This window comes from Octopus sinensis, linkage group LG2 (genome assembly GCF_006345805.1).
Source record: "Octopus sinensis linkage group LG2, ASM634580v1, whole genome shotgun sequence".
Taxonomy (NCBI): Eukaryota; Metazoa; Mollusca; class Cephalopoda; order Octopoda; family Octopodidae; genus Octopus; species Octopus sinensis.
The window spans coordinates 95,952,267-95,976,463 of record NC_042998.1 but is presented as its reverse complement, the minus strand read 5'-3'; the positions used below and the strand labels follow the sequence as shown (position 1 = coordinate 95,976,463).

The following is a 24,197-nucleotide window of genomic DNA, read 5'->3' as shown; positions in this document are numbered from 1 at the left end:
CATTTATATTCTTTGTTATATTAACTTCATCCTTTGTTTTGACTCTATTTTCCCAGGTTTCAAACTTTCTCAGCATATTTTCGAGAGATTTTGCTGTGACTAAAAGTTGTCAATACACAGAAGTTTTCAAAGGCAATCAGTTCTTGAACTGTTTTGTAATGGGTTCTTGATCTGTAATGAATTGAAGAGTACAGGACAAAAACAGGGTGAATGCTTAGCTGTATACTAAATTCCTCACTATATCCATTACCAGCCACCACCTCACTTTCCGAATGCTTACACATCATTTCAATGATCTTTATATGCAATTCTTCCACTGCAGGCATTCTCATTCCCTACAAATGATTAAATTCTTTATTGCAATAGTCTTTTAATTTCTCCCAGCAAAGAACAGACAATTCTATTTTACTTTTGTTGACTACTTTTGTCTTTGTCTCACTAGAAATAGCATTGCCTGGAATGCATTCAAAATTACATCATCCAGATTCACCCATACCTTTATAAATTTGCAATAACTCTTTGAAATTCTATAATTAATTTTTAAATGCATCAACTTTTTCTCTATAGTTGTTGAAAATTGTACCATCCTGCACAATTGTATTGGCTGTCTAGTTGCGTAATGTAGTGCCTAACTATCCTGCAGATTATAGCATCACAGCAATAATATCTATTGGACTCACATTTTTACCAACTTAATTTTTTGAAATTTCTTTACATTCCTATGTTTATTGTACAGAGACTTACTTCCCAGTCTCTCTCTCTCTCTCACTCTCTCTTTCTGCATATGTGTACGTTTATATATGACATTTGTGATAAGCGACAGATCAGTATTAATTCAAATTAGTGATCTGTATATCATAAAAGCATAGATATCGTTGAAATCCTTCTAAACTACAATATTCACCTTGATAAAGCATCTGTTACTGAGGTATAATGTTAAAAACATTTCTGTGTCTTGTAACACTATATATCTAATAAGATGCTTTCTTGAGACAAACACTGCAGCTTTAGAAGGCTTTCATCAGTTTATATGCTTTAAGTATGATATACAGATTGTATATATAATCTAAATTTAGTTGTTTTGTCAATCTTTCATCCAGGCATTTTGAAGATGAATTGCATTAGGTACATTTCTTTCCATTAATATCTTGATTTATATTTCTTACATGCTACCTTATATTTCTAAATACTTCATGCCTTTTGCTCTCACAGTAGTAACCATTACTAAATAGCTTCCAGACTAAATAATGTAATGGTACTTCTTAGAAATGAAACCAAATTCAGTTCTAACTTATGCAAGAAGTCAGGCATAGGAGTAGCTGTGTGCTAAGTAGCTTGCTTACAAACCACATGGTTCCAGGTTCAGTCCCACTGCATGGCACCTTGGGCAAGTGTCTTCTACTATAGCCTCGGGTCGACCAAAGCCTTGTGAGTGGATTTGGTAGATGGAAACTGAAAGAAGCCCATTTTGTGTGTGTGTATGTATATATATATATATATGTATGTATGTGTGTGTATATGTTTTTGTGTGTCTGTTTGTCCCTCCAACATCGCTTGACAACTGATGCTGGTGTGTTTATGTCCCCATAACTTATCGGTTCAGCAAAAAGAGACCGATAGAATAAGTACTAGGCTTACAAAGAATAAGTCCTGGGGTTGATTTGGTCAGCTAAAGGTGGTGCTCCTGCATACGAATACAACAACATCCTAACCTCTGTCCCAGACTGGTCAACAGAAGTGGGCCAATCATTCTTCATGACAATGCTCAACCACACATTCCACTAATGATGCTTCAGAAATTGAGGAAACTTGGCTATGAATTTTTTCCCCACCCAGCTTATTCCCCAGAACTTTCTCCTACCGATTAACACTTTTTCAAGCACCTTGATGGTTTCCTGTGAGAGAAGGAGTTCAAAAATCAAGCTGATGTTGAAAGTGCATTCAAAGAGTTCATCAGCTCCAGAACGCCAGATTTTTATGTTACTGGAATACTTACTTTGATGAATAAAATTTCCGTGTTGTTGAAATATATTGTGATGAATTTCATGTTTTAAAACGTTACTTACTTTTTACTCAGCCTCATAATATTCCTTTCAACTATAGACACAAAGCCTGAAATTTTCCAGGAGGGGTATAGTTGATTACATTGACCCCCCAGGGCTCAGCTGACACTCATTTTATTGACCCTGAAAGACAAAGTCGACCTCATCAGAATTTGAATTTGGAATGTAAATGCAGATAAAATGCTACTTGGTATCTTGTCCAGTGTGCTAACAATTTTGCCAGCTCATCACCTTAAATGATCAAGCAATTAATTTTGTTACAGTGTTACCTGCTCTTTTAACAATGACAAGCTTAAGTACTATTACTATCTACAAAAGAGGATTGAATTTTCTTTTTAAGTATGCACGATACCTTTTTTCCCCCATCTACCCTATTTGTCGACAGTTTTTATAATCTTGGATTATTTTTCACAATAAAGTAAAAGAGAAAAGAAATTGCTTTCTAATGTCATTATATGAAATAAATTTATTAGTAAATATTCTGCAGATATTGATACAAAGAGTTAAGCTAGACAACGACAGTATTGATGTGGACATATAGGAAACAAACAAACATTATGCAACAATATATTACCATTTTAATGCTGTCTTTCTTACGAGATATATGATATTCAGAGTGGAAAATAAATCAACTATCTTTGCATGTTCATTAATAAAGAAAATAATGTAAACAAGATTACAAAAAAAAAAAACAACAATTCAAAACCACTGTTGAATATGGTATTTGCTTATTGATGGTTGGGAGTGATCTATGCATAATTTAGCATGTCAGTTGTTATTCTATCTTTGTTTCTAATGCCTGAGATATAACTGATGTTGCTCTAGTGATTTTTTTTTTTTTTTTTTTGCATGTGAAAGGGGCACTTATTTCCAGGTTTAGTATTACAAACCCTTTAGCTACAGATTGATTAAATTTTTTTTTTATAGTTTTCTATAGTTTTTACAATTTTTTTTTTCAAGCTTTTTGAAGAATTCTCAATTTTACTTTAAATAACTTTATGATTTAATTTAATTCATATTCTTGTTTGCTTTTATTTTGCTTTCAAGAAACATTAGCATTTTTCTGGGTCTTTTTTCTTTTTTTTTCTTTTCGTATTATTATTTTTAATACCAAATGTCATAATGTGCTTTTTTACTCTAACTCAATTATACATGATGGATTACTCATAACTAGCTAGAACTGACAATAAATTTTCTAGAGAATGTAATTGTTAAATTTTTTTTTAATTGTGTGACACATGCAAAAAACATGATGGATTAACAGTCATTAAAACATCATCCAAAATGTCTCTTTTGATTTAAGCAAGCTATCTGCATTTTGAATTCAGTTTCTGCCAAGGTTAGCGTATGTGTATGTGTTCTCTAGCTGGACGGGATGCCAGTCCATCGCAGCGTTATTCATTTTTGCTAGCTGAGTGGACTGGAACAACATGAAAATGAAGTGTTTTGCTCAAAAATACAACGCGTCGCCTGGTCCAGGAATCGAAACCACAAACTTATGATCATGGTGCTGACACCCTAACCACTAAGCCATGTGCCTCTATGAAACTACAAGATAATGTGTGATTAATTCAAACAAAATGATTAAATAAGCCTTGCATTTGACAGAGTAACCTGAATGTCAAAGGTTTGAACTCTTTCTCAGTTTAACATTACCACCACCAAGTTTGTGGTTATTTTCAGTAGAATCTACTCTGTCATAAGCATTCTGGTAAGGTTTCCAGTTTGAGGATACATTCCTCCTTCTTACCAGTCTTAAAAGATCTTAAAAGGTTATCAATGCTGCCATTTCTCTTGACTTAGCGACAAAAAGACAAAAAAGACATATTAAAATAGATTTTGACAAGTCATTTTCTTTATATTCAGTAATAATTTTGAGATGAGTCAGCTGAATTGTGTTATTTGTAGTAACTACAGATTATACAATTTGTATGACAGCTCCTTTTATTATTATTACTTTCTTTATATTATTTGTTGTGATATTTAATATTTGAAGGGGCATTTCTAGGACTAACTGTAACAGAATTACTAAAACATTGTTCAGCACCAGGTAAGCCATAATAGAGTGGACCTATGATCAAAGACTGACCAACTGTGATCAACTTTATCATTTCTGGGTATGCCCAAGATCACATTATCCAATGTGTTTCTGCCTTACTCAACACAGCAGAGTATGGGTTGAAAGAGATTTTGCAGCTATTTCTAGTAGGCTGAGCAACCACTTAGAAGGTCCCTTGTATGTAGTGTATATATGTGTTATGCATTATATCTAAGTAAGGTATAAGCATATTGTGCATGCATTTATATATATATATATATATATATCTCTTGCATGTGCGTGTGTGTATATCATCATCATCATTTAACATCTGTTGTCAATGCTGGTATAGGTTAGATGATTTGGCTGGGCTGGCACACTGGAAGGCTGTGCCAGGATCCAGTCTGATTTGGTATGGGTGCCAATTTGTGTGACACTGGTATCTGCCATGACTGTGATTTTGCTTGGCTTGATGGGTCTTCTTCTCAAGCACAACATAATGCCAAAGGTCTTGGTTATTGACTCACTCATGTGTGTATAGAGTATATATATGTGTGTGTGTGTGTGGCGGTGCAATGGCCCAGTGGTTAGGGCAGTGAACTCGCAGTTGTAGGATCGCGGTTTCGATTCCCAGACAAGCTTTGTGAATGTTTATTGAGCGAAAACACCTGAAAGCTCCACGAGGCTCCCGCAGGGGGTGGTGGCGATCCCTGCTGTACTCTTTTGCCACAACTTTCTCTCGCTCTTTCTTCTGTTAGCCTGCTTGCTTAGCCAGCGGGGTGGCGTCACTTGAAGGCTGAAACAATGCAAAGCGCATAGTGACCAGTGATGTGTAGAACATCTGATAGCCTGGTCGGTCACGGTGATATATATATATTTATTTATATGAAATTAAATGACAAGAGGACAGGAATTATGCAATTGACTTTAGTAGCTTACAGCTGTTTCTGCTATAAGATGCAGTTGCACTCACAGCTGAGTACGTGTACATCACCTTATAACATTGTGTCTGAGTGCACTGTATCTTATAACAGAAACAACTGTAAGCTAGTGAATTTGATTACATAATTTCTGTTCCCTTCTCATTTATTTATCATCATCATTTAACGTTCGTTTTCCATGCTGGCATGAGTTGGATGGTTTGACTGAAAACTGGTAGGCTGGGATGCTGCACCAGGTTCTGATCTGATTTTGCAAGGTTTCTACTGTATGGCTGGATGCCCTTTCTAATGCCAGCCACTCCAAGAGTGTAGTGCGTGTTTTTTTATGTGCCACCAGCACAGGTGCATTTAACCTGACACCCGCATATTATGCTCTGTACTCAACATTGAGTTCTAACGCCAGGTTATTAGTATTGCTATTCCTAAGTGAAATCTTAAAATTAAAATGTGTGTCTGTCTTTGTGATTCCTTGTCTTGACATTGTATGATAGTTCTAAATGAACGTCATTGACATTCAAATAATGTTCTTCATTTCCAAGTTAACATGGAAACATGTCCTGCTATGGGACATAGTACCTTGCTTGAAGATAGCTTAGGATTAATAAATGCCATAAAAAGTCTACTTCAACAAATTCCATTTGACCCAGACATGCATGGAAAAGTGCTTGCCTGGGTCACACGATGATGATGAATGAAGATGATATATAAAGAACTGTCAAAGTAGGCAATACATCATTTTAAGTTCATATCATAACTAGACATTGTTCTGAAAAATCTAATAATCTGAAACCTAAGAAGAAGCTATAATTACAAGACAGTAGCTATTAAATTATGAAGACAAAATCATGTTATCTAATGTTATATACTTGCAGAATCTTTCTTTGATGTAATATGATAATTATAGATAAGGTTAGAGATATTATATATATTGAGCCAAATTAAAAGAAGACATTTAGGTGGTTTAGCGCTATAGACAAGAAGGACAGATTATGTTTAGATGAGTTTTCTTAATAGTGAAAACTTTAAAGTTTTGTTCAGACAACAACACCTTTCTTGATATTTTGACATTTCCTGAAAGCTGAGAAAGCAAAAAATAAACTTCAGTGTTGAATTATCTTGATATATTCTGAGTCAGAAAGTGTTTTAAGTGGTACTTTGGATGTGTGTCTTCTAGTGTAGCCTTGGCCAACTAATATTTTCCAAGCAAACTTGTGGACAGAAACTGTGCAAGGCCTGTTAGATGAAATATCTTTTATCTTTTACTTGTTTCAGTCATCTAACTGCTGGTATGTCGGGGTACTATCTTGAAGGGTTTGGTCAAACAAGTCAACTCCAAGTACTTTTTTTTTTTTTCAGTCTACTACTTATTCTATCAGTTTCATATGCTAAATTGTTACGTAGTGGTGGACACACACACATGGTGAACTTCCATACAGTTTCCATTACCAAACTCACACACAAGGCATTAGTTAACCTGAGTTTAAAGTAGGACATTTGTCGAAGGTGCTGCATTGTGGATCTGAACTCCAAACCACAGGGTGGCAAATTATATAAGACTAGCACTATGACACGGCAACGCCATGTCATAGTGCTTAGTGCACGCATATACAGCTGCGTGCGTGCACACATACACGCAAGTACTGTCCAAATCTCTGACCTATCACATACAGCTAGCTGGCATTCAATTGGCATATCAAGTTTTGGGCATTTTGATTGGGTTTTGGATAGAAAATTCACAAAAAAGTCACTTCTATTGATTTTTTAATGGCTTTGCCAGGTGACTGGGGAAATGTAAAGATGTGCACGACCACCCTTGGACGGTTTTGAATGACCATAGAAAGTGTGAGCCCTCTAACTGAAAAATTGTGGATTTGTATAAAGGACATACACACAGACATTTTGCCGTTTATATAGAGAGAGATATGTGTGCATGGAGTGTATGTATGTGCATGCTTGTGTCTCTGAATATTTATATTCTGTGTACTTTGAGAAAAGGCTTCACAAGTGGTGAAGTACCTTGTCATGTCCCTGTCAATAAATAATCCTATAGCACTTTGCTCTCAAAGACTTGTGGATTAAAAAATCCCTTGAAAAACTAATAATGGTTAGTGATAGCAAGGACATCACTTATATACTAGCAGGATTACCTAGCATTGCCCGGTTTCGGGTTGAAGCAAAATTTGTCATTCGGTGAATCAAAGAGCCAGTATCAAAAGAACCACAAAAAAACCGTTAACAACAGAAAAACAAAACTGTTGCAAAAGTAAATAAGAAATTGGTAGGCAAATTTAACAGTGTATGAATTGAAATAAAAATTTATGAAGTTACTTCTGTCAGTAAATTATTAAATTACTTTCATCAGTAATTGTGAACTTCTTTCTGTCAGTAATTTGTTGTTCTTGTTTGTAAATAGCAATTGAAAACCTACAGTGAAAACAATAGCGATTGAACTTTAAGTGAAGCAATGACATCTGAAAATTTAAAGTGAAAGCAATAGTGTCTGAAAAATGAAAGTGAAAACAATATAGAGTAAGTGAGATATAGAGAGAGGGGAGGAGAGAGAGAGAGCTAGCTAGTTAGGCAAATAAGATAGATATAGAAAGATAGATAAAGAGATAGATTTGTGTGTGAGTGTGATATATCCTGTGTTTATAAGTCAACAGTAACTTGCCGTTTACTGTACTAAAACTGAAATTAAAATTGGGTCTAGAAATTATTGTGGGACACTTTAGTTGTTTCTTTTAGTAACAGAAATCCTTTGAAGAAGCACAAAAATATAGTTCTTAAAAATTTTAATGTTCCTTTATTTACGATGCGAACACATACACACACACACACACATGAAATGTTTTTATAAGGAAGGTAAAGAGTAAGATTTTCAAAAAAGAAATATATAAGCTGTGACGTTCATGTATTTTCCCCAGGAGCCCCCCCCCCAAAATACAGCAATATGACTGAAATTAAGTACATGTAGTTGAAATGTAAATATTCAGCAGTGTATTGAATACATACATGTTGTTGCTATGTCACTGAGGCTAGAAAACAGGAAGTAAATATAACTTTCAAAAACGTGATTCTAATATAAAAAGCAATATTTTCTATTTTTAATTAAAAAAAACAAATGGAGAGCCTAACATGTCCAGGGTCAAATTATTCATGCATCACAAGTATGGAAGCAATTAGTTAAGCCATTTTTGTGTGAAAAGTGAATACACATACATCTCTATTTTATATATTAGATATATAGATATATATCAATATATATATCAATTGAGTGACTTGATCTGAGATCGTGTGCTGGAATGAAAACAATTGCAGCGTGGAAGGTGTTTATAAGCCATTTAAGAAACACACAAAACCGTTAGATTCACTTCAACATTTAAATTTAAAGCGATGAAAATATTTTGACAAATTAAATTTAAATGTTGAAGTGAATCAAACATCACTTTGAGACCACGACCTGGTCACTGGTCAGTGAACAGGTCGTGGTCTCAAAGCGACGAAAATATTTTGACAAATTAAATTTAAATGTTGAAGTGAATCTAACGGATTTTGTGTGTTTCTTAAATGGCTTATAAACACCTTCCACGCTGCAATTGTTTAAGAACAGAGATTTATATATCTAATTTTATTTTGCAGTCAATTGTGTTTTTCAAGTGGAAAAACACGATTGACTGCAAAATAAAGCTGGATATATAAGTCTCTGTTCTCCTTATTATCAATTTATTTCTTCTCTATCAACAACATGCAGTCTCTATAGAGCCATATGGATTTACTCATGTGTAGATCTACTGAGGGCTGTAAAATAAACTGGAGTTTTTCTACACTCAGAGGTTAGCTAGCATTATTAACCACCAAAAGTAAATACAGTACTAGCTCGGATTGTTTATCCCTACCAACCTAATTTGAAAATTTACCTTTATATATATTTGTGTATATATATATATATATATTGTATATATATATATATAGTTAATCCAAACATGAAAACACAAAGGGAAAACACAACACGAGGACATGGAACAAGTATAGTGTTATTGGACGCTCAGGGAAGGAAAGAAAGAAGGAGGATTTAACGTTTCGAGCGGAGCTCTTCGTCAGAAACATAGAAAAAGGAAAGGTCTAAGGAAGGGAAGATGGAGGAAAAAAAAAATTGCCAATAGTATACACACAGTCACATTTTGAATTCATATTCATCTAGCCTGTGCTGGCATGGAAAACAGATGTAAAACAAACAAATGAATGAGTATCAACATTTGGTAATGAATTTCTCCAAGAATTTCTTCCCAATTTCCAATCAGTCATTCCCACTAATACATTTCATTTCTTCTATTTTGTTTTGTTTTTCAGCTTGGAGCTGTTTTATTCATATTGGTGCAATCGATTGTGCTGATGAGAAAAATGTAGAAATGTGTCGAACCTATGATATTAGTCTTTTCCCAACTATTAAGGTAAATGCCCTTTTTGTCATTTTTTTTTTTTTTACCTTAACCCTTTAGCATTTAAAGCAACCATATCCAGCTGATAAATTCTACCTGTTTTATGTTCAAACTAACCAGATTCGGACTCTCATGCCTACCCTAGAATGTTATTCTGAAAATAAGCAATTGCATCATTGAAATCTTGAAGCTATGAGATAATACATAATTAATTCAAAACAATGTGAATAAATAAGCATTGAGTAATTTGAATGTTAAAGGGTTAATGAATAAAAATGTTGTTGGAGGAGGAAAATTATTAGTCTTAAGATCGATTTTTGTCTTTTTTGTAATTGTTTTTGTTAAGAGGGAAAGCAGTTACCCATGGCTCATTGATGCTCGCCTCCAAGGCTGGTGAGAGAGAGGGAGGGAGGAATATTTCCTTAAATTGGAAACCTGGTGAAAATGCTTGTGACTGAGGACTCCCCTAAAGACATCCAAGATATCAAGTGATAGTATTAAGACAAGTAGGTCAGGAAGGAATTTTGATTCAGAATGCAAAGAGCTGAAACAAATATCTCAAAGTATTTTGCTGGGTGGTTGGTGTTAGGAATACCATCTTGCTGTAAAAATCCTGCCAAAACAGTCACAGAAGTCTGGTGCAAGCTTCTGCCTCACTGGCTCCTGTCAAACCATCCCACCCATTCCATTATGGAAGGCAGATGTTAAACAATGTTGATGATGATTCTGTTCAACATTTCTACAGTTCCACCAGTTCACTGCTTTGTATTGGTTCTTTTTTTTATCATTCACCCAAAGAGAAGAAAGGCAAAGTTGACCCTGACAGGATTTGAACCCAGAGCACAGAGAGTCAGAACAAATACAGTGAAGCATTCTGTCTAACACTCTAACAGTTCTGCTTGATCTCTTCACCGAATGAAGAGTTAACTTGCTGGCTTTGTATCAAAATATGGAATCAATATAACAGACATACTGATGGAACTATATGGAAAATGTAAATATGTAAATGCTTCTTAGATCCAAGAGGATCTTTAAGGGCTGATGTTTAGTTCTGGTTTTATGGTATCATAAAGCAGATGATGAAAATTATTGTGTTGAGGTTTAGTGACAATCTATCTCATGTAAAATTTCCAGACAATCCATCTGTTAACTAATTTACCTAGAATTAAGAGCGCTATTCAAACACAACAAAATACCTCCAACAGTTTTCAGCTCAAGTCCTTTCACCTGACAGCCTTGTTCCACTTTTATATAAGCCACAGATGTTTATAAGTGTTTGAATTTGTAATATGAGAGATAATATCTCTCTGCTTTGTGCATAAAGCATTATTCTTTTGTAGTTAAAATTCTCAGCCTGTTTCCAATTGCTTAGTGAGTGAATCAAACAATACAAAATTGGATATACTGCACAAGTTCTTAATATATCTGCTATAGATTAAAACTGAATCACGACAGTAATACTATTGTATTATGCATGATTTACAGGTCACCACAGCTTGATATCACATTTGGTGCTTCATAGAAAGACTACTTACTTAGCTAGCTATTCAGTGTAGAACAATATTATTTGAAAAATTCATTAAATTTTACAGTTTATTACAGCTATATTTTTCAAATTACAATGAATGTAAACAGTGTTTGCTTTTAGAAATATTTGAGAATAAATTATTTCTTTATCTGTATCTTTCAGTACATCTCAGCACTCCTAAAAGCAAACCCTGTTTGCATTCATCGTAATTTGAATTTAACATTAGTGTCTTATAAAGCTAGATTAATTTGTCAGTGGACAATTTAGCTTAATGGTAAAGCACTTGGCTGGTAATCACAGGGAAGTGAATTAGTCTCATGGCTGGCTGCTGGCAAATTTTTCTGCAAAATATGGATATTTTATCCTGTTCCTGCTGCTCTGTCAGTATTATTTTGCATTTGAGAATAAATTATTTCCTTATCTGTAACTATATTTTTCATTTTTTTTTTTTGTCTCAGATTCTCTGCAGTTCTTGCTAAGGGCATCTATGCCTTTCATTCTTCCAGGGTTGATAATCGAAATACCAGAGTGGGTTGGTGGACTTGGGGAATATTTTTTTACTTGTCTCAGTCATTAGACTGCAGCCATACTGGGGCACTGCCTTGAATTTTAGTCAAATGAATTGTATTTCTCTTTTTTAAGCCTGCTACTTACTTTATCAATCTCCTGCTGAACTACTAAGTTACAGGGACATAAATGCACCAACACCAATTGTCAAGAAGTCTTACAGGACAAACACACATACATACATATATATATAATGTACACACACAATAGGCTTCTTTTCAGTTTTCACCTACCAAATCCATTCACAAGGCTTTGGTCAGCCTGAGGTTATAGTAGAAGACACTTAACCAAGGTGTCATGCAGTAGGACTGAACTGGGAATAATGTGGTTGGGAAGCAAGCTTCTTACCACACAGCTGTGCCTCATTTTAAAAATATTCTTTTACTAATTTCAGTCGATGGGCAATGGCCATGTTGGAGCACTGCCTACAGTAGCTTTAGTCAATTATATGGACCACATTACTTAATCTTGATACCTATTTTATTAATCCTATGAGAGTGAAATGCAGAGTTAACTTGGCATGGTTGTTGTGAATTTGAATGTTTTAATATGATTGATTAGACAAGACATACCTTCTTGGCTAGAGGCTTTTCTAATGCTGACCTTTAAAGAGTAAACAGGAAAGGGCCAAATGTATTGAGACAAAGAAATATGCCTTGGCTATGGTTCTAAAAAAAGCTTGATCTCATAATCTTTCAGTCAGCATACAAGGGGCTTATTACTATTATTATTGCTGCATCCCTACCCCTGAAATTATCGCCCCACCCCAGAAATTGCTGACCTTGTGCCAAAATTTGAAACCATTATTATTACTATTATTATTATTATCATCATTATTAAGACGGCAAGCTGGCAGAATAGTTAGCATGCTGGGCAGAAAGCTTAGTGGCATTTCACCTGTCTTTACATTCTGAGTTCAAATTACGCTGGGGTCGACTTTACCTTTCATCCTTTCGGGGTTGATAAATTAAGTACCAATGAAACATTGGGGTCGATGTAATTGACTAGTCCCCTCCCCACAAATCTGAGGCCTTGTGCCTCCTGTAGAAAGGATTATTATTATTATTATTATTATTATATTCAAGAACAAATAGTGAATAGGTAAAATAAAAGATCAGCTGATAAAGTGATCAAAAACCAAAATATTGTAGTGAAATTTTTAAAAATAATTTATTCGCTTGTTTTGCTTTTCTTAATTTCCGTTTATCTCTTTTCATCGCAGACATTTTTCCCACACTCAAAACCAATTGATATTGGCACAGACTATAATAAAGCTCGTGACAGCGTAGACGTATTGCGCCATAACCTTATAGACCTTTCTGTACAGTATTATATGCAGTCTAAGGATCCACAATGGGAAACCTTATCACCAATTAAGTGAGTATCTAATTAATACAATCAATTAGTTTTATAATATAAGTTTGCATAATTTGTTCTTCTTCAAACACATATTTCCAATTTTCCAGCTTAAATCTTCGTGCGAAAAACAAAGAGCTTGGCCTCTGTTCTTCAGTTACCTTGAATTACTTTTGGTTCTGTTACAATTTATTCACCTTTTTGAAAGAATTTCATTAATAAATATCCTTCATTCCTCATGTAACTATAGTTTGAGTCTTTCTATTACTGTTTGGTATTCTGAATTGAAGCATCTCTTTTTGTAGTTCATCCAAACGTTTCCATTTACAAATCTGTCAGGTGTGTAAAATTTCATTGCTGACCAAAAGAGACGTATTTTTTCTTTTATTCTTTTCCTTGTTTCTGCAACCATGCTGGAGCTCCAATTTGAAAGATTCAGATGAACAAATTGCCCCCAATACTTATTTTAAACTTATTACTTATTCTATTGGTCTCTTTTACTGAATTATTAAGTTATAGGGACATAAACAAACCAACACTGATTAACAAGTGTTTGAGGGCAACAAGCATACACACACACGCGTGCGTGCGTGCATGCATACACAGCTATATCCAAAATTTACAAATGTCATCTTTGAAACAACTGCTTCTCTTAGATTCACCTTCATAGAAGCCCTTAAATCTGATTTGATTTCTTTCAGCTTAGAAAACAATCTTTCAACTGTTGATTAATAATACTAATAATCTGGATAAGCAGACCTGACTTCTGTAGTCAGCTTCAATGGGGAGTCATACTTTTCCACTTATTTTATTCTCTTTTACTTGTTTCAGTCATTTGACTGTATTCTATCCGTCTCTTTTGCTGAACCACTAAGTTACAGGGATGTAAACACGCCAGCATCGGTTGTCAAGTGATGTTTGGAGAATAAACACAGACACACTAACATATACACACACACACACACATATATATACACATATATATGATGGGCTTCTTTCAGTTTCCCTCTACTAAATCCACTCATCATGTGTTTGTGTGTGTATATATATATATATATATATATATATATATATATATATATATATATATATATATTATATATATATATATATATATATATATATATATATATATATATGTATTGTGTGTCTGTGTTTGTCCTCCAACCACCACTTGACAACTGATGTTGGTGTGTTTACATTCCCGAAACTTAGTGGTTTAGCAAAAGAGACCGATAGAATAAGCATTAAGCTTACAAAGAACAAGCCCTGGGGTTGATTTATTTGACTAAAGATGATGCTCCAGCATGGCTGCAGTCAAAATGACTGAAACAATTAAAAGAATATATTTTTTCACCATTGTCACCAGCTACAAAAGCACAATCACATTTAATATTTCCTGTTTGCTAAGATTAGAAAATGTTTAAAACATTACCAACTTCATTGGCACTCTTTTTCTAGTACATTGGCCATAAACTATTATAAATTTATCCTGGAAAGAAAAAAGAGGTTAATCAAATTAGTAATATATGTGAAACTGAACATTTTTGCACACTTTCTTTACAGTCAACAATCAGGAGCAATTATCAGATTACTCAAATCAGTAATTGCTTCTGATTCCAACTCCACAATTAAGTTTGATTCCACAGCTCTGCTACATATATACAAGATTTGGTATTCAGTATCAAATCAATGCACTTTTTCTTCAGTTGTGACACAGTAGGTAAAAGCAGTAAAACTTTGTACTACTGTTATGTTTCATGAGTTCAATCTTTACCCAAAATTTCAAGTGTCACTTTGGTTTAATGGTAGCATATCTATCATGTTCACAGAAGATCTGGATTTGCATCTGATGGGCTTCCTTCAACTTTTTTCTATCCAATGATCTTTTTTTTTCCCTGATATTCTACATATGATTGTTCATAGCTCTATCTGCTTCAAGTTCCACTGTTAAAAGCAATTTATGTATATACATGTAAAAATATGAATTAGGAGTGTAAAATGATGTTAATATTTTCAGTTAATATAAGGCAACAAGCTGGTAGAATTGTTAGCTCACAGGGCAAGATGCTGAGCAGTATTTGTCTATCTTTGCATTCTGAATTCAAATTTTGCTGAGGTCAACTTAGCCTATCATCCTTTCAGAGTTGATAAAAAAAGAAAATGTACCAGTTGAGCAGTGGGGTTGTGTATTTGACAAGCACCCTCCTCCAAAACTTATGGCCTTGTTTCCAAATTTGAAACCAATATTTTCAATCAATATAATTAGATGTAAAAATAACTCCTCATTAAAGCTTTTGATACCAGCCTGCCCAATACTATTTTCGGTTCTGTTTTAAAGGATTCTAAATTAAAACCTTCTATCAAAATTTCATGTTGAATTTTATTCCAAACACCAGCTTAATAAGGACAAAGGTATTTTATTGAATTCTTCATTATTTTCCAAAGTAATTGAAACAAAGATGGTGTATTTCACCAGAAATGCAGTATGGAAACGGTTAATGCAGGCATGCAATTGCTTTCTTTTTGTTTCTATAAATTTCAAACAATAATTTTCCTAGTGATTGCCTAACTTTCTGTCTACAGAAATAATTATCTAGTTTTGAATTCCAAAGACAAATTTCCAATGAATAGATATTTCTGATAGAAAAAAAAAAAATAATATAGAGAAAAACTAGAGAACAGATGAGGGTAACTGTATGGAAAGCCATGTTTTATATTATAGTTACAATGTATGGGTTAAGGGAAACTGGCATTAAAAAGTTAGAGCAAGTTTGCATAGTAAAAGGCCCCTAGCAAATTCACCCAGCCCTTGCTAGTATGACAGGTAGATGGTTCATTGGAAATTTGTCACAGAAGTCTACTCTCTCTACAAGATTCTTATTGCATTTATTCCAGTTTAGATGTTAATATTTTGCACTACAGCTTTAAAGTGGATCATTCAATAGAATTCCAAAATTTTGTACAGATAAAGATGTTTGTAATTGCAGCATGGAAGGCACAAGATAGCCATAGAAAAACACACAAAGACCATTAACTTCACTTAAACAATTGTTTGTATAATATGGTGCGAAAATTTGTCACTCAAAACTGCAACTGTTCACTGACAAAAAAAATCTCACTACATTACAGATAAATGTTTAAACCAGTCATATCCAGCTAAAATATTCTACCTGTTTTATTTTCAAACTGGCCAGATCCAGTCTCTCACACTTACCCTAGAATATTACTCTAGAAATAAACAACCACATCATCAAAATCTTTAAGCTACAAAGTAATGTATGACTAATTCAAAACGATTTGAATAAAAAAAGCATTACATTTGACAGAGAAATCTGAATACTAAAGGATTAAAGTGAAGTTAATATGCTTTGTGTATTTCTGTATGGCTAACTTGTCTTTCATTCTGTAATTGCTTTTGTATCAGCATATGAGCAAAGCACTTGTGCTGTGCAAGTACATCTCTGGAATAAAGATATTAACTAAACCTAAGAGTTCTGTGTTTGTTTTTTTGTTTTTTTCACAATTTCATTACAACAGACATTTTATAGTACATGGTCTAAAATTCCAGAAATGTTAGTCTCCTTTTTCAAATGTATTACCTGTTAATTATGAAAGTGAAATATACTGCATTTGGGATGATGATGTGTCATGTAATATGTGTTACATCATGATATCTGTATTCTGTTTTCAGTAACTTTAAATGGAAGCAGATCCCATTATGTAATAATGTAAGCAATTTCTTACAATATTATTTAAGTTTTAATTACTTGAAAGGAAAGGCTATTAAATGAAATAAAATAAACTTAATGTTTGTTTCTTTTTATATTATTAGCAACAGGAATGTATTTACTTACATTTCTATTTGTGTCATATTTCAGCTCTGTTGATGACATTTTAAAATATCGTGTTTCATCACACTCAGTTATTGCTATCATTACTGAAGATAAAGGCAGTTACTTGGGAAAAGAGGTAATTGATTCTTATACTATTCCTTACATTTTACTTTTCATGTTTTGTTACAGCTATTTGACTGCAGCCATGCTGGAGTACTGCTTTAATTATTTAGTTGAACAAATCAAATCCTGTTGGGAACAAATACACACACACACACACACACATCATCATCATCATCATCGTTTAATGTCCGTTTTCCATGCTAGCACGGGTTGGATGGTTCGACCGGGGTCTGGGAAGCCAGGAGGCTGCACCAGGCTCGTCTGATCTGGCAGTGTTTCTACAGCTGGATGCCCGTCCTAACGTCAGCCACTCCGCGAGTGTAGTGGGTGCTTTTTACGTGCCACCAGCACAGGTGCCAGGGGAGTCTGGCATCGGCCACAATCGGTTGGTGCTTTTAACGTGCCAAGGCTTCCACACAGTTTCTGTTTACCAAACTTACTCACCAGGCATTGATCAGCTTGGGGTTTTAATAGACACTTGCCCAAGGTGCTGTACTGTGGGACTGAACCTGAAACCACATGATTTGCTTTCTGTTCTACACCACCTGTCTTCGTCTTTTATTTTTTTTTTTGTGAATTCTCCCTATATATATAATAATAATAATGATAATAATATTAGGGAATATGATTCCAAACTTACAAGGAAAAATTCAATTTAGTAATACTAAATCAAATTTCACAATATATAATATATGTATATAAATTAGAGAACATCATTGTTGAATTGCTACATGGTGGTTCTTCTCTAATTTATATATATATATATATATGTATATATATATATATATATATATATAGATAAAAGGGATAAATTATCTTGGTGGATATAAATTGGTGGATATATCTCATAAAATGGTATTGATACAGACTATCCACAATAGTTCAATTACATAGTACTCAAGTTTAAATAGATACTGGTTTTTGTAAGCTCCAGTTGTTGAGTAGTTCCTTGTTCCTATTCAGAACTGCAAATATTCTGTAGAGTATATAACTGAAAACCAAGAGAAGAGTGGAGATTTATTCACATCCAAAGCTTTTTAGAGCAATGTGCATGTAGTTGCTGTAGTGGAAACATACATTGGTCATGCTGTAGAAAACTCTTTTAAAAGTTTTGGATTTGTATAAATCTCCACTCTCCTCTTGGTTTTTCCAAATATTTATACATTTATATTTCGGTGGCACGTAAAAAGCACCATCCGATTGTGGCCGTTGTTAGCCTCGCCTGGCCCCCATGCCGGTGGCACGTAAAAAGCACCATCTGATCGTGGCCGTTTGTCAGCCTCATCTGGCACATAAAAAGCACCCACTACACTCATGGAGTGGTTGGTGTTAGGAAGGGCATCCAGCCATAGAAACATTGCCAGATCAGACTGGGCCTGGTGCAGCCTTCTGGCTTCCCAGACTCCAGTTGAACCGTCCAACCCATGCTAGCATGGAAAGCGGACACTAAATGATGATGATGATATATATGTATATATATATATATATATGCCGGTGGCACGTAAAAAGCACCCTCTACACTCTCGGAGTGGTTGGCATTAGGAAGGGCATCCAGCTGTAGAAACTCTTGCCAGATCAAGATTGGAGCCTGGTGCAGCCGTCTGGTTCATCAGCCCTCAGTTAAAATCGGCCAACCCATGCTAGCATGGAAGGCAGACATTAAACGATGATGATGATATATATATATATATATATATATATTAAGTCACAATATATGGATTCAAGTAATCCAGTAGTACTTATGAAAAAAAAACTTCTTAATATATCATTCTACAAACACAGAACATATAATACAATACAAGAGAAAATGATAAGGAGTGTATGAAGTTATTTAGCAAAGATTTTCTATCACCTGGGGACTAGTAGGACCCATGAATATTTTGCAGAATTAATGGTAAGCTTATTGGATTATTTCTGAAAACTTTATCCAAAAACCTGAAAGTGTAGCCTGTGTTGTGTCTGTATCAAAAGATAGTCACTCATCTGCTAATAATTTGGAAAGAAATTGGAAAAAATGATTACTTAATATAGAGTCATCCGGAAAGTTTGTGCCAATTTATAGTAGCTTCTCTTTTGGCTTTTTATAGAACATGGTTGAGTCCATAAAATAGGATTTGACTACACCTCCATTTAGAGCACAGTTTAATCTATCTTTTTGTGGAAGAAGGTTTATGTTCCTATAACCTATGTTAATTCTGTAACCCTTTAAAATGGAAGATAAGAAAGTTCATGTTTGGCACTTGATGCTTTTCTTTTTTCATAAAGGGGAAAATGCCTCACAAGCAACCAAAGAAATATGCACAGTTTACGGTGATGTTTCTTTATCCAAAAGAACTGTACAGAAGTTGTTTGCAAGGTTCCGAGCTGGAGATTGTAGCCTTATTGATTATATTACATCATTTATTATTTAGATTATCATTCAAGTAATATTGCCACTGTTAGCCTATACCATGTTGAGGAGGTTGTTAGTTTTTATGGGGAAAAGGCCACTGATTTTTACAGAAGATAGATAGAAAATAGAGAGAAGGGAGGACTTATAGATAGACAGGAAGATTGATATAGAATTGATAGAAAGGGAAGGAGAATAAATTGAAAAGAGAGTAAACAAACATAGGAAGATGATGAGTGGGCAGAAAGAAAAGCAAAGAGAAGAGACAGGGAAAGACAGACACGGACAGAAAGTGAGAGAGAGAGACAGATACAAAGATGGATATATAAAGAGAGGATGACTGATAGAAAGGGAAAGAGAATAAGTAGGAGAGAGAATAAGCAATCATAGAAAGAAGAGTGGGAGAGGATAAGAGTAAAATAGAGAGCTGAGTGAAATGTGAATATCATTCGGGAGATAGAGGAGGAAGTTTAAGATAGAAAGAGAAGTTACAACAGTAGGAGGAGGAGAAAGAGTGTAAGAAAGAAATGGGAATGAAAAGGCAGAGAGAGAAAGAAAGATATACAAAGCGGGGTGGACTCATAGATAGAGAGGAAGATTGATACAGAATTGACAGAAAAGGAAAGAGAATAAGTTGAAAAGAGAGTAAACAAACATAGACAGAGAAAGAGTGGGAGAGAGAAAAACAAAGGGAAAGACAGACAGATAGAAAGATAAAGAAAGAGATAGAAAGATAAAGAGTAAACAATAAAAATGGAAAAGGATAAGTAAGAGTAAAATAGAGAGCTGAGCGAAATATGAATATGAAGAGGTTCTTCAGTAAATAATGTCTAAATCTTCCATTTGCGACTTGATTTCTTCCATTGATGAAGATCATTTACATTTGGGGATCAACTGATGAAAGCTCAACCCATGTAAAAATTTTTGAATCATTTTCTGATGTCTGCTGTTTAAGGGTTGACCTGTGTCTTTCAATATATCAATAAAAATTTTCTTTTCCAGTTTTTCATTTCTCTGTTTAATTTTATTTAATGAATTAATCAATTTTGTATTTAGGTAATACTTGATCTGAGTAAATATTCCAAAATCCTCATCAGATCAATGCTATCAGACGTAGTTCCTGTAGAATACCAGGTGACACATTTCCCATCTCTATTACTAATAGATAAAAAAGGCAAACTCAAAACACGTATACAGTAAGTATTCTTTACGGTTTCCTTAACATATTGATAGAAGTCTCATTGCCAAGTAGTAATGGATCTAGACAATTGGTTTTCAGAACATGAGTTTATTTAATCAAGTTTTACATGTATATTATTGATTGATAAAAAAAAAAAGTGGATTTATGTAATTGACAAGGCAACAGAAATTATGTAATCAACAAACTAACGAAGTTGATTTGGTAACTCCTGTTTCTTTGTCATTCAATAATTTATATTACACTCTAAGCATTAGTATAATGAGTTCTAACAACTGGTTATTAGCATTGCCATTCCTAAGCAAAATTATGAAATATATGCATACATAGAAGATAACAAAGGTAGCCTCTCTATTGCCACTTGGTTATTGTTAGCTGCCAAATGTTCTTCCAATCACAGAGTGTCCTTTGGCTAAACAACAACATAAGGAATGCTCTCATGCCTTGGTTAGAGAACTGCTGTTGATAAAAGATATCTGATGTTCCCAGCAAATCATGAAAATGTCTCAATTTGCAGGGATTATCCAACCCATGTTAAATTTTGAAAATATTTTACAAACTTCAGCTAGAGTTTTCTCAAATGCTCACCATTAACACATAAGACCTTTAGAGTTTCTGAAATTGGTGATTTTTGCTGAAGACTTAATAATTTGAAGAACAAAATATGAAATAATTTATGAAAAAAAAATGCAAAATTGTTTTGAATTGAACAATATATATTGAAACAAGCTAAAAGAAAAACAACTTTACCATCACTTGTGTGTGAGTATGACCTAGTGGTATGTACCACATTTTTGCTAATTGTTTTAGATGCCTGTGTAGTGATGAGTTGACTGGACACCATCTTAACCCTCTCACCCTTGACTCTGGAACTCATTGGTGAGAGGGCCAAGATGGTGTCTATTGTGATTATAAAAGTTGGAAGAGGGAGAGGACTGTACTAGCAGTCAGCTAGTACTCATTTTCTGCAGAGTAAGCTGGAGCAACATGAAATGACATGCCTTGCTCAAGGCCTCAATGTATCACCCTGTCCGGGAATTGAACCCATACTTTATTAATGCTAGCTCATTAACCTAACCACCTGTATACACCCAAAAAGCAAACCTGGGCACATTATCATTCAAACAAATCATCATAAGTCATCAAGCAAGTCAGTGAGATAGCTTTTACATGGCTGCTCAGTTTGCTAGTTAAATCACTCTGTAATGACACTCTATTGCCTTCAAAAAGACAAAGTGGCAGGACAGGTATAATTGTAAATGTAGTTCTAGATGGGAGGGGTCACAGCAGGAATGCCTTTGATCATAGGCCTGTGATGACTTGCTGTTAAACTACAGCAACTTTATTACAGAATTAAATTTTTTAAATACTTCTACAGACAGAAAACAAATTCCTTTAAATAGCTTTATAGGAAGTCTATATTTCACTCTGTTGCTTTTAAAACTACAGTATGCACCTTACCATGATATATTCTTTTGGTAAAGAATATAAAGATTCTAAACTTTTTTGATATTTGAACAGGGAAAAAACAATTTAAATTTTATTTTGATTTTAATGTCAAAATATTTTTTATATAAAAATATTTTTATTCTTCTTCTTATTATTATTATTACAATAAAGATTGATGTAACTCTTCACAAAGGTAAATCGACAATAAGAAGAGTGCGATGTGATTTACACTCTTCTAGACATCTGATCTAGAAAGTTACTTTATATGTCAATTTATTGTACAAAGTCTTTGTGCTGAACAGTTCAGTGTTTTTAAAAGTTACGGAACAAACAAAATTACGCAATTATCCAGTCAACAATTAAGCAATACTGACTTTGTTTTCCTATCCTTGTGCAATGTTAATACTGTTTGATAACAAAATATGCGAGTTACGTTATTTGAAGGTTGTCTTGTTATGAATTAACGACAGTACTATTGTTAAATTCAGGAATGTGTGTATGTATGATAGGAGTGTTTGGACTGTTTGTTTGTTTAGTGCCTGTTTTTTCATGCTAGCTTAATTTGGACTGGAACATATTTAAGGCAGGATTTTTTCTACTAGATGGTGCTCTTTCAGTTATCACTGTTGCTTTTCAAGTAAGGGAGGTTTTTCTTTTTTCCCCTATTTTGTAGGTCTTTGAAAGCTGAGAGTGACTGGTCATAGTATCAACAAAAAATGTTAACCTCAAATCACCATGGGATGTCAACATTTATACATGCACATTCTGTTCACTTTTACATGTTTTTCTTTGCTAGCATAGGTTAGGTGAAAATATCACTGAGGCCTTGTTTTACAGCAGGATCCCCTTCCAGTTGCTCACCCTCACGTTTCTCTTATTTCATACATCTTCAAAAGTACAAAGCCTCTTGTTGAAGGAAAAATGAAAACATCATTACCACATACAGTTTACTACACACAAACACACACACACAAGGCATTGGTTTTAGCCTGCAGAAGAAGACATTTGCTGAAGGTGCTGCACGATGGGACTGAACTTGAAACCATGTGGTTGCAGTGATTGCATATTGAACTTTCTTCATAAATATTCCAATATGTTTAATATTATGTGCTGGTGCCACAAATAAGAGCGTCCAATAGAATAAGTAAAGTGGGTGGTATTAGGAAGGTCATCCAGCTCTGTAGAAACCATGGCAAAGCAGACATTGGAACATAACATTGTCCAGCCCATCCTAGCGTGGAAAACAGATGTTAAAAGGCAATGGTGATGATGATGATGATGATGCAATTAAAGATTTACACTTGTTTGGGCATAAACAATTTCCAAGAGATTAATTTTTCAAAGTTACTGGAGCAGCTTGAGTTATTTGTTTTACCAGTCTTAGACTTGGAATGAAATGAAATAAAAATTAAAATCTCAATCATTTTGATTGTGAATTTAAGTCTTAATCACATTAAATTCACTATTTTGCTCTGTAAAATGTCTTAAAGTCACTTAGTAAATAAATATCATATATCATTTAAAGGCAGTGCTCCAGCATGGCCGCAGTCACTTGACTGAAACAAGTAAAAGAGTATACATTTACCTTTGTTTAAAACAAATATTTTTATTGTTTTTTTTCCAGTTCAAATCTGACAACAAGGTTTTGTGTAAATTACCTAAAAAATGTATCTGGTTATGCTACCAATATTAGTGGAATAAAAGACCCATCAATGGGTTACATTGCCAGTATGAAACCAACTCTTAAAAGCATTCAAATGTAAGTTGATTTTTATAATTTCTATATGTCTCTTCTTTTTTCTGTTTGTGTGTGTATAGGAAATTATTGATAGTTGTTTTATAATTAACACTGTTGGTATGTTTTTAATTTAATATTCATTTGTATAAAAGTAGTGAGCAGGCAGAATCATTAGCACACTGGGAAAAATGCTTACAACATTTCAGCCATCTTCACATTCTGAGCTGAAATTCCACTGAGGTCAGCTTTGTCTTTCATACTTTCAGGGTTGATTAAACAAGTTCCAGTTGAACACTGGGTTGATGTAAGCAACTTACCTCCTCCCCTGAAGTTCCTGCCTTATGCCAAAATTTGAAACCTGTATTCATTTGTATAAAACAATGTTTCTCAACCATTTTACCCTTGCATAACATTTCATGATTGTAATATTACTATACATGCACAACATATTATTGGTTATTGTAATATAGGCATCATCCTATCTAACCTATTATGTTATCAAAAAATATAACAACCATATATATATATATAT

At 34.0% G+C, this 24,197-nt stretch overlaps 1 protein-coding gene across 1 annotated transcript in view; it reads left to right on the top strand.

The window, feature by feature from the left end:
* Positions 1 to 24,197, top strand: part of LOC115232039 (sulfhydryl oxidase 2) — an 84,650-nt gene that overhangs the window by 44,519 nt on the left and 15,934 nt on the right. The window contains exons 2-6 of the mRNA XM_029801920.2: positions 9,393 to 9,493; positions 12,799 to 12,953; positions 16,814 to 16,904; positions 20,337 to 20,476; positions 23,552 to 23,686. Of these exons, the coding sequence (XP_029657780.1) occupies positions 9,393 to 9,493; positions 12,799 to 12,953; positions 16,814 to 16,904; positions 20,337 to 20,476; positions 23,552 to 23,686 (622 nt within the window). The remainder of the gene's footprint in view (positions 1 to 9,392; positions 9,494 to 12,798; positions 12,954 to 16,813; positions 16,905 to 20,336; positions 20,477 to 23,551; positions 23,687 to 24,197) is intronic.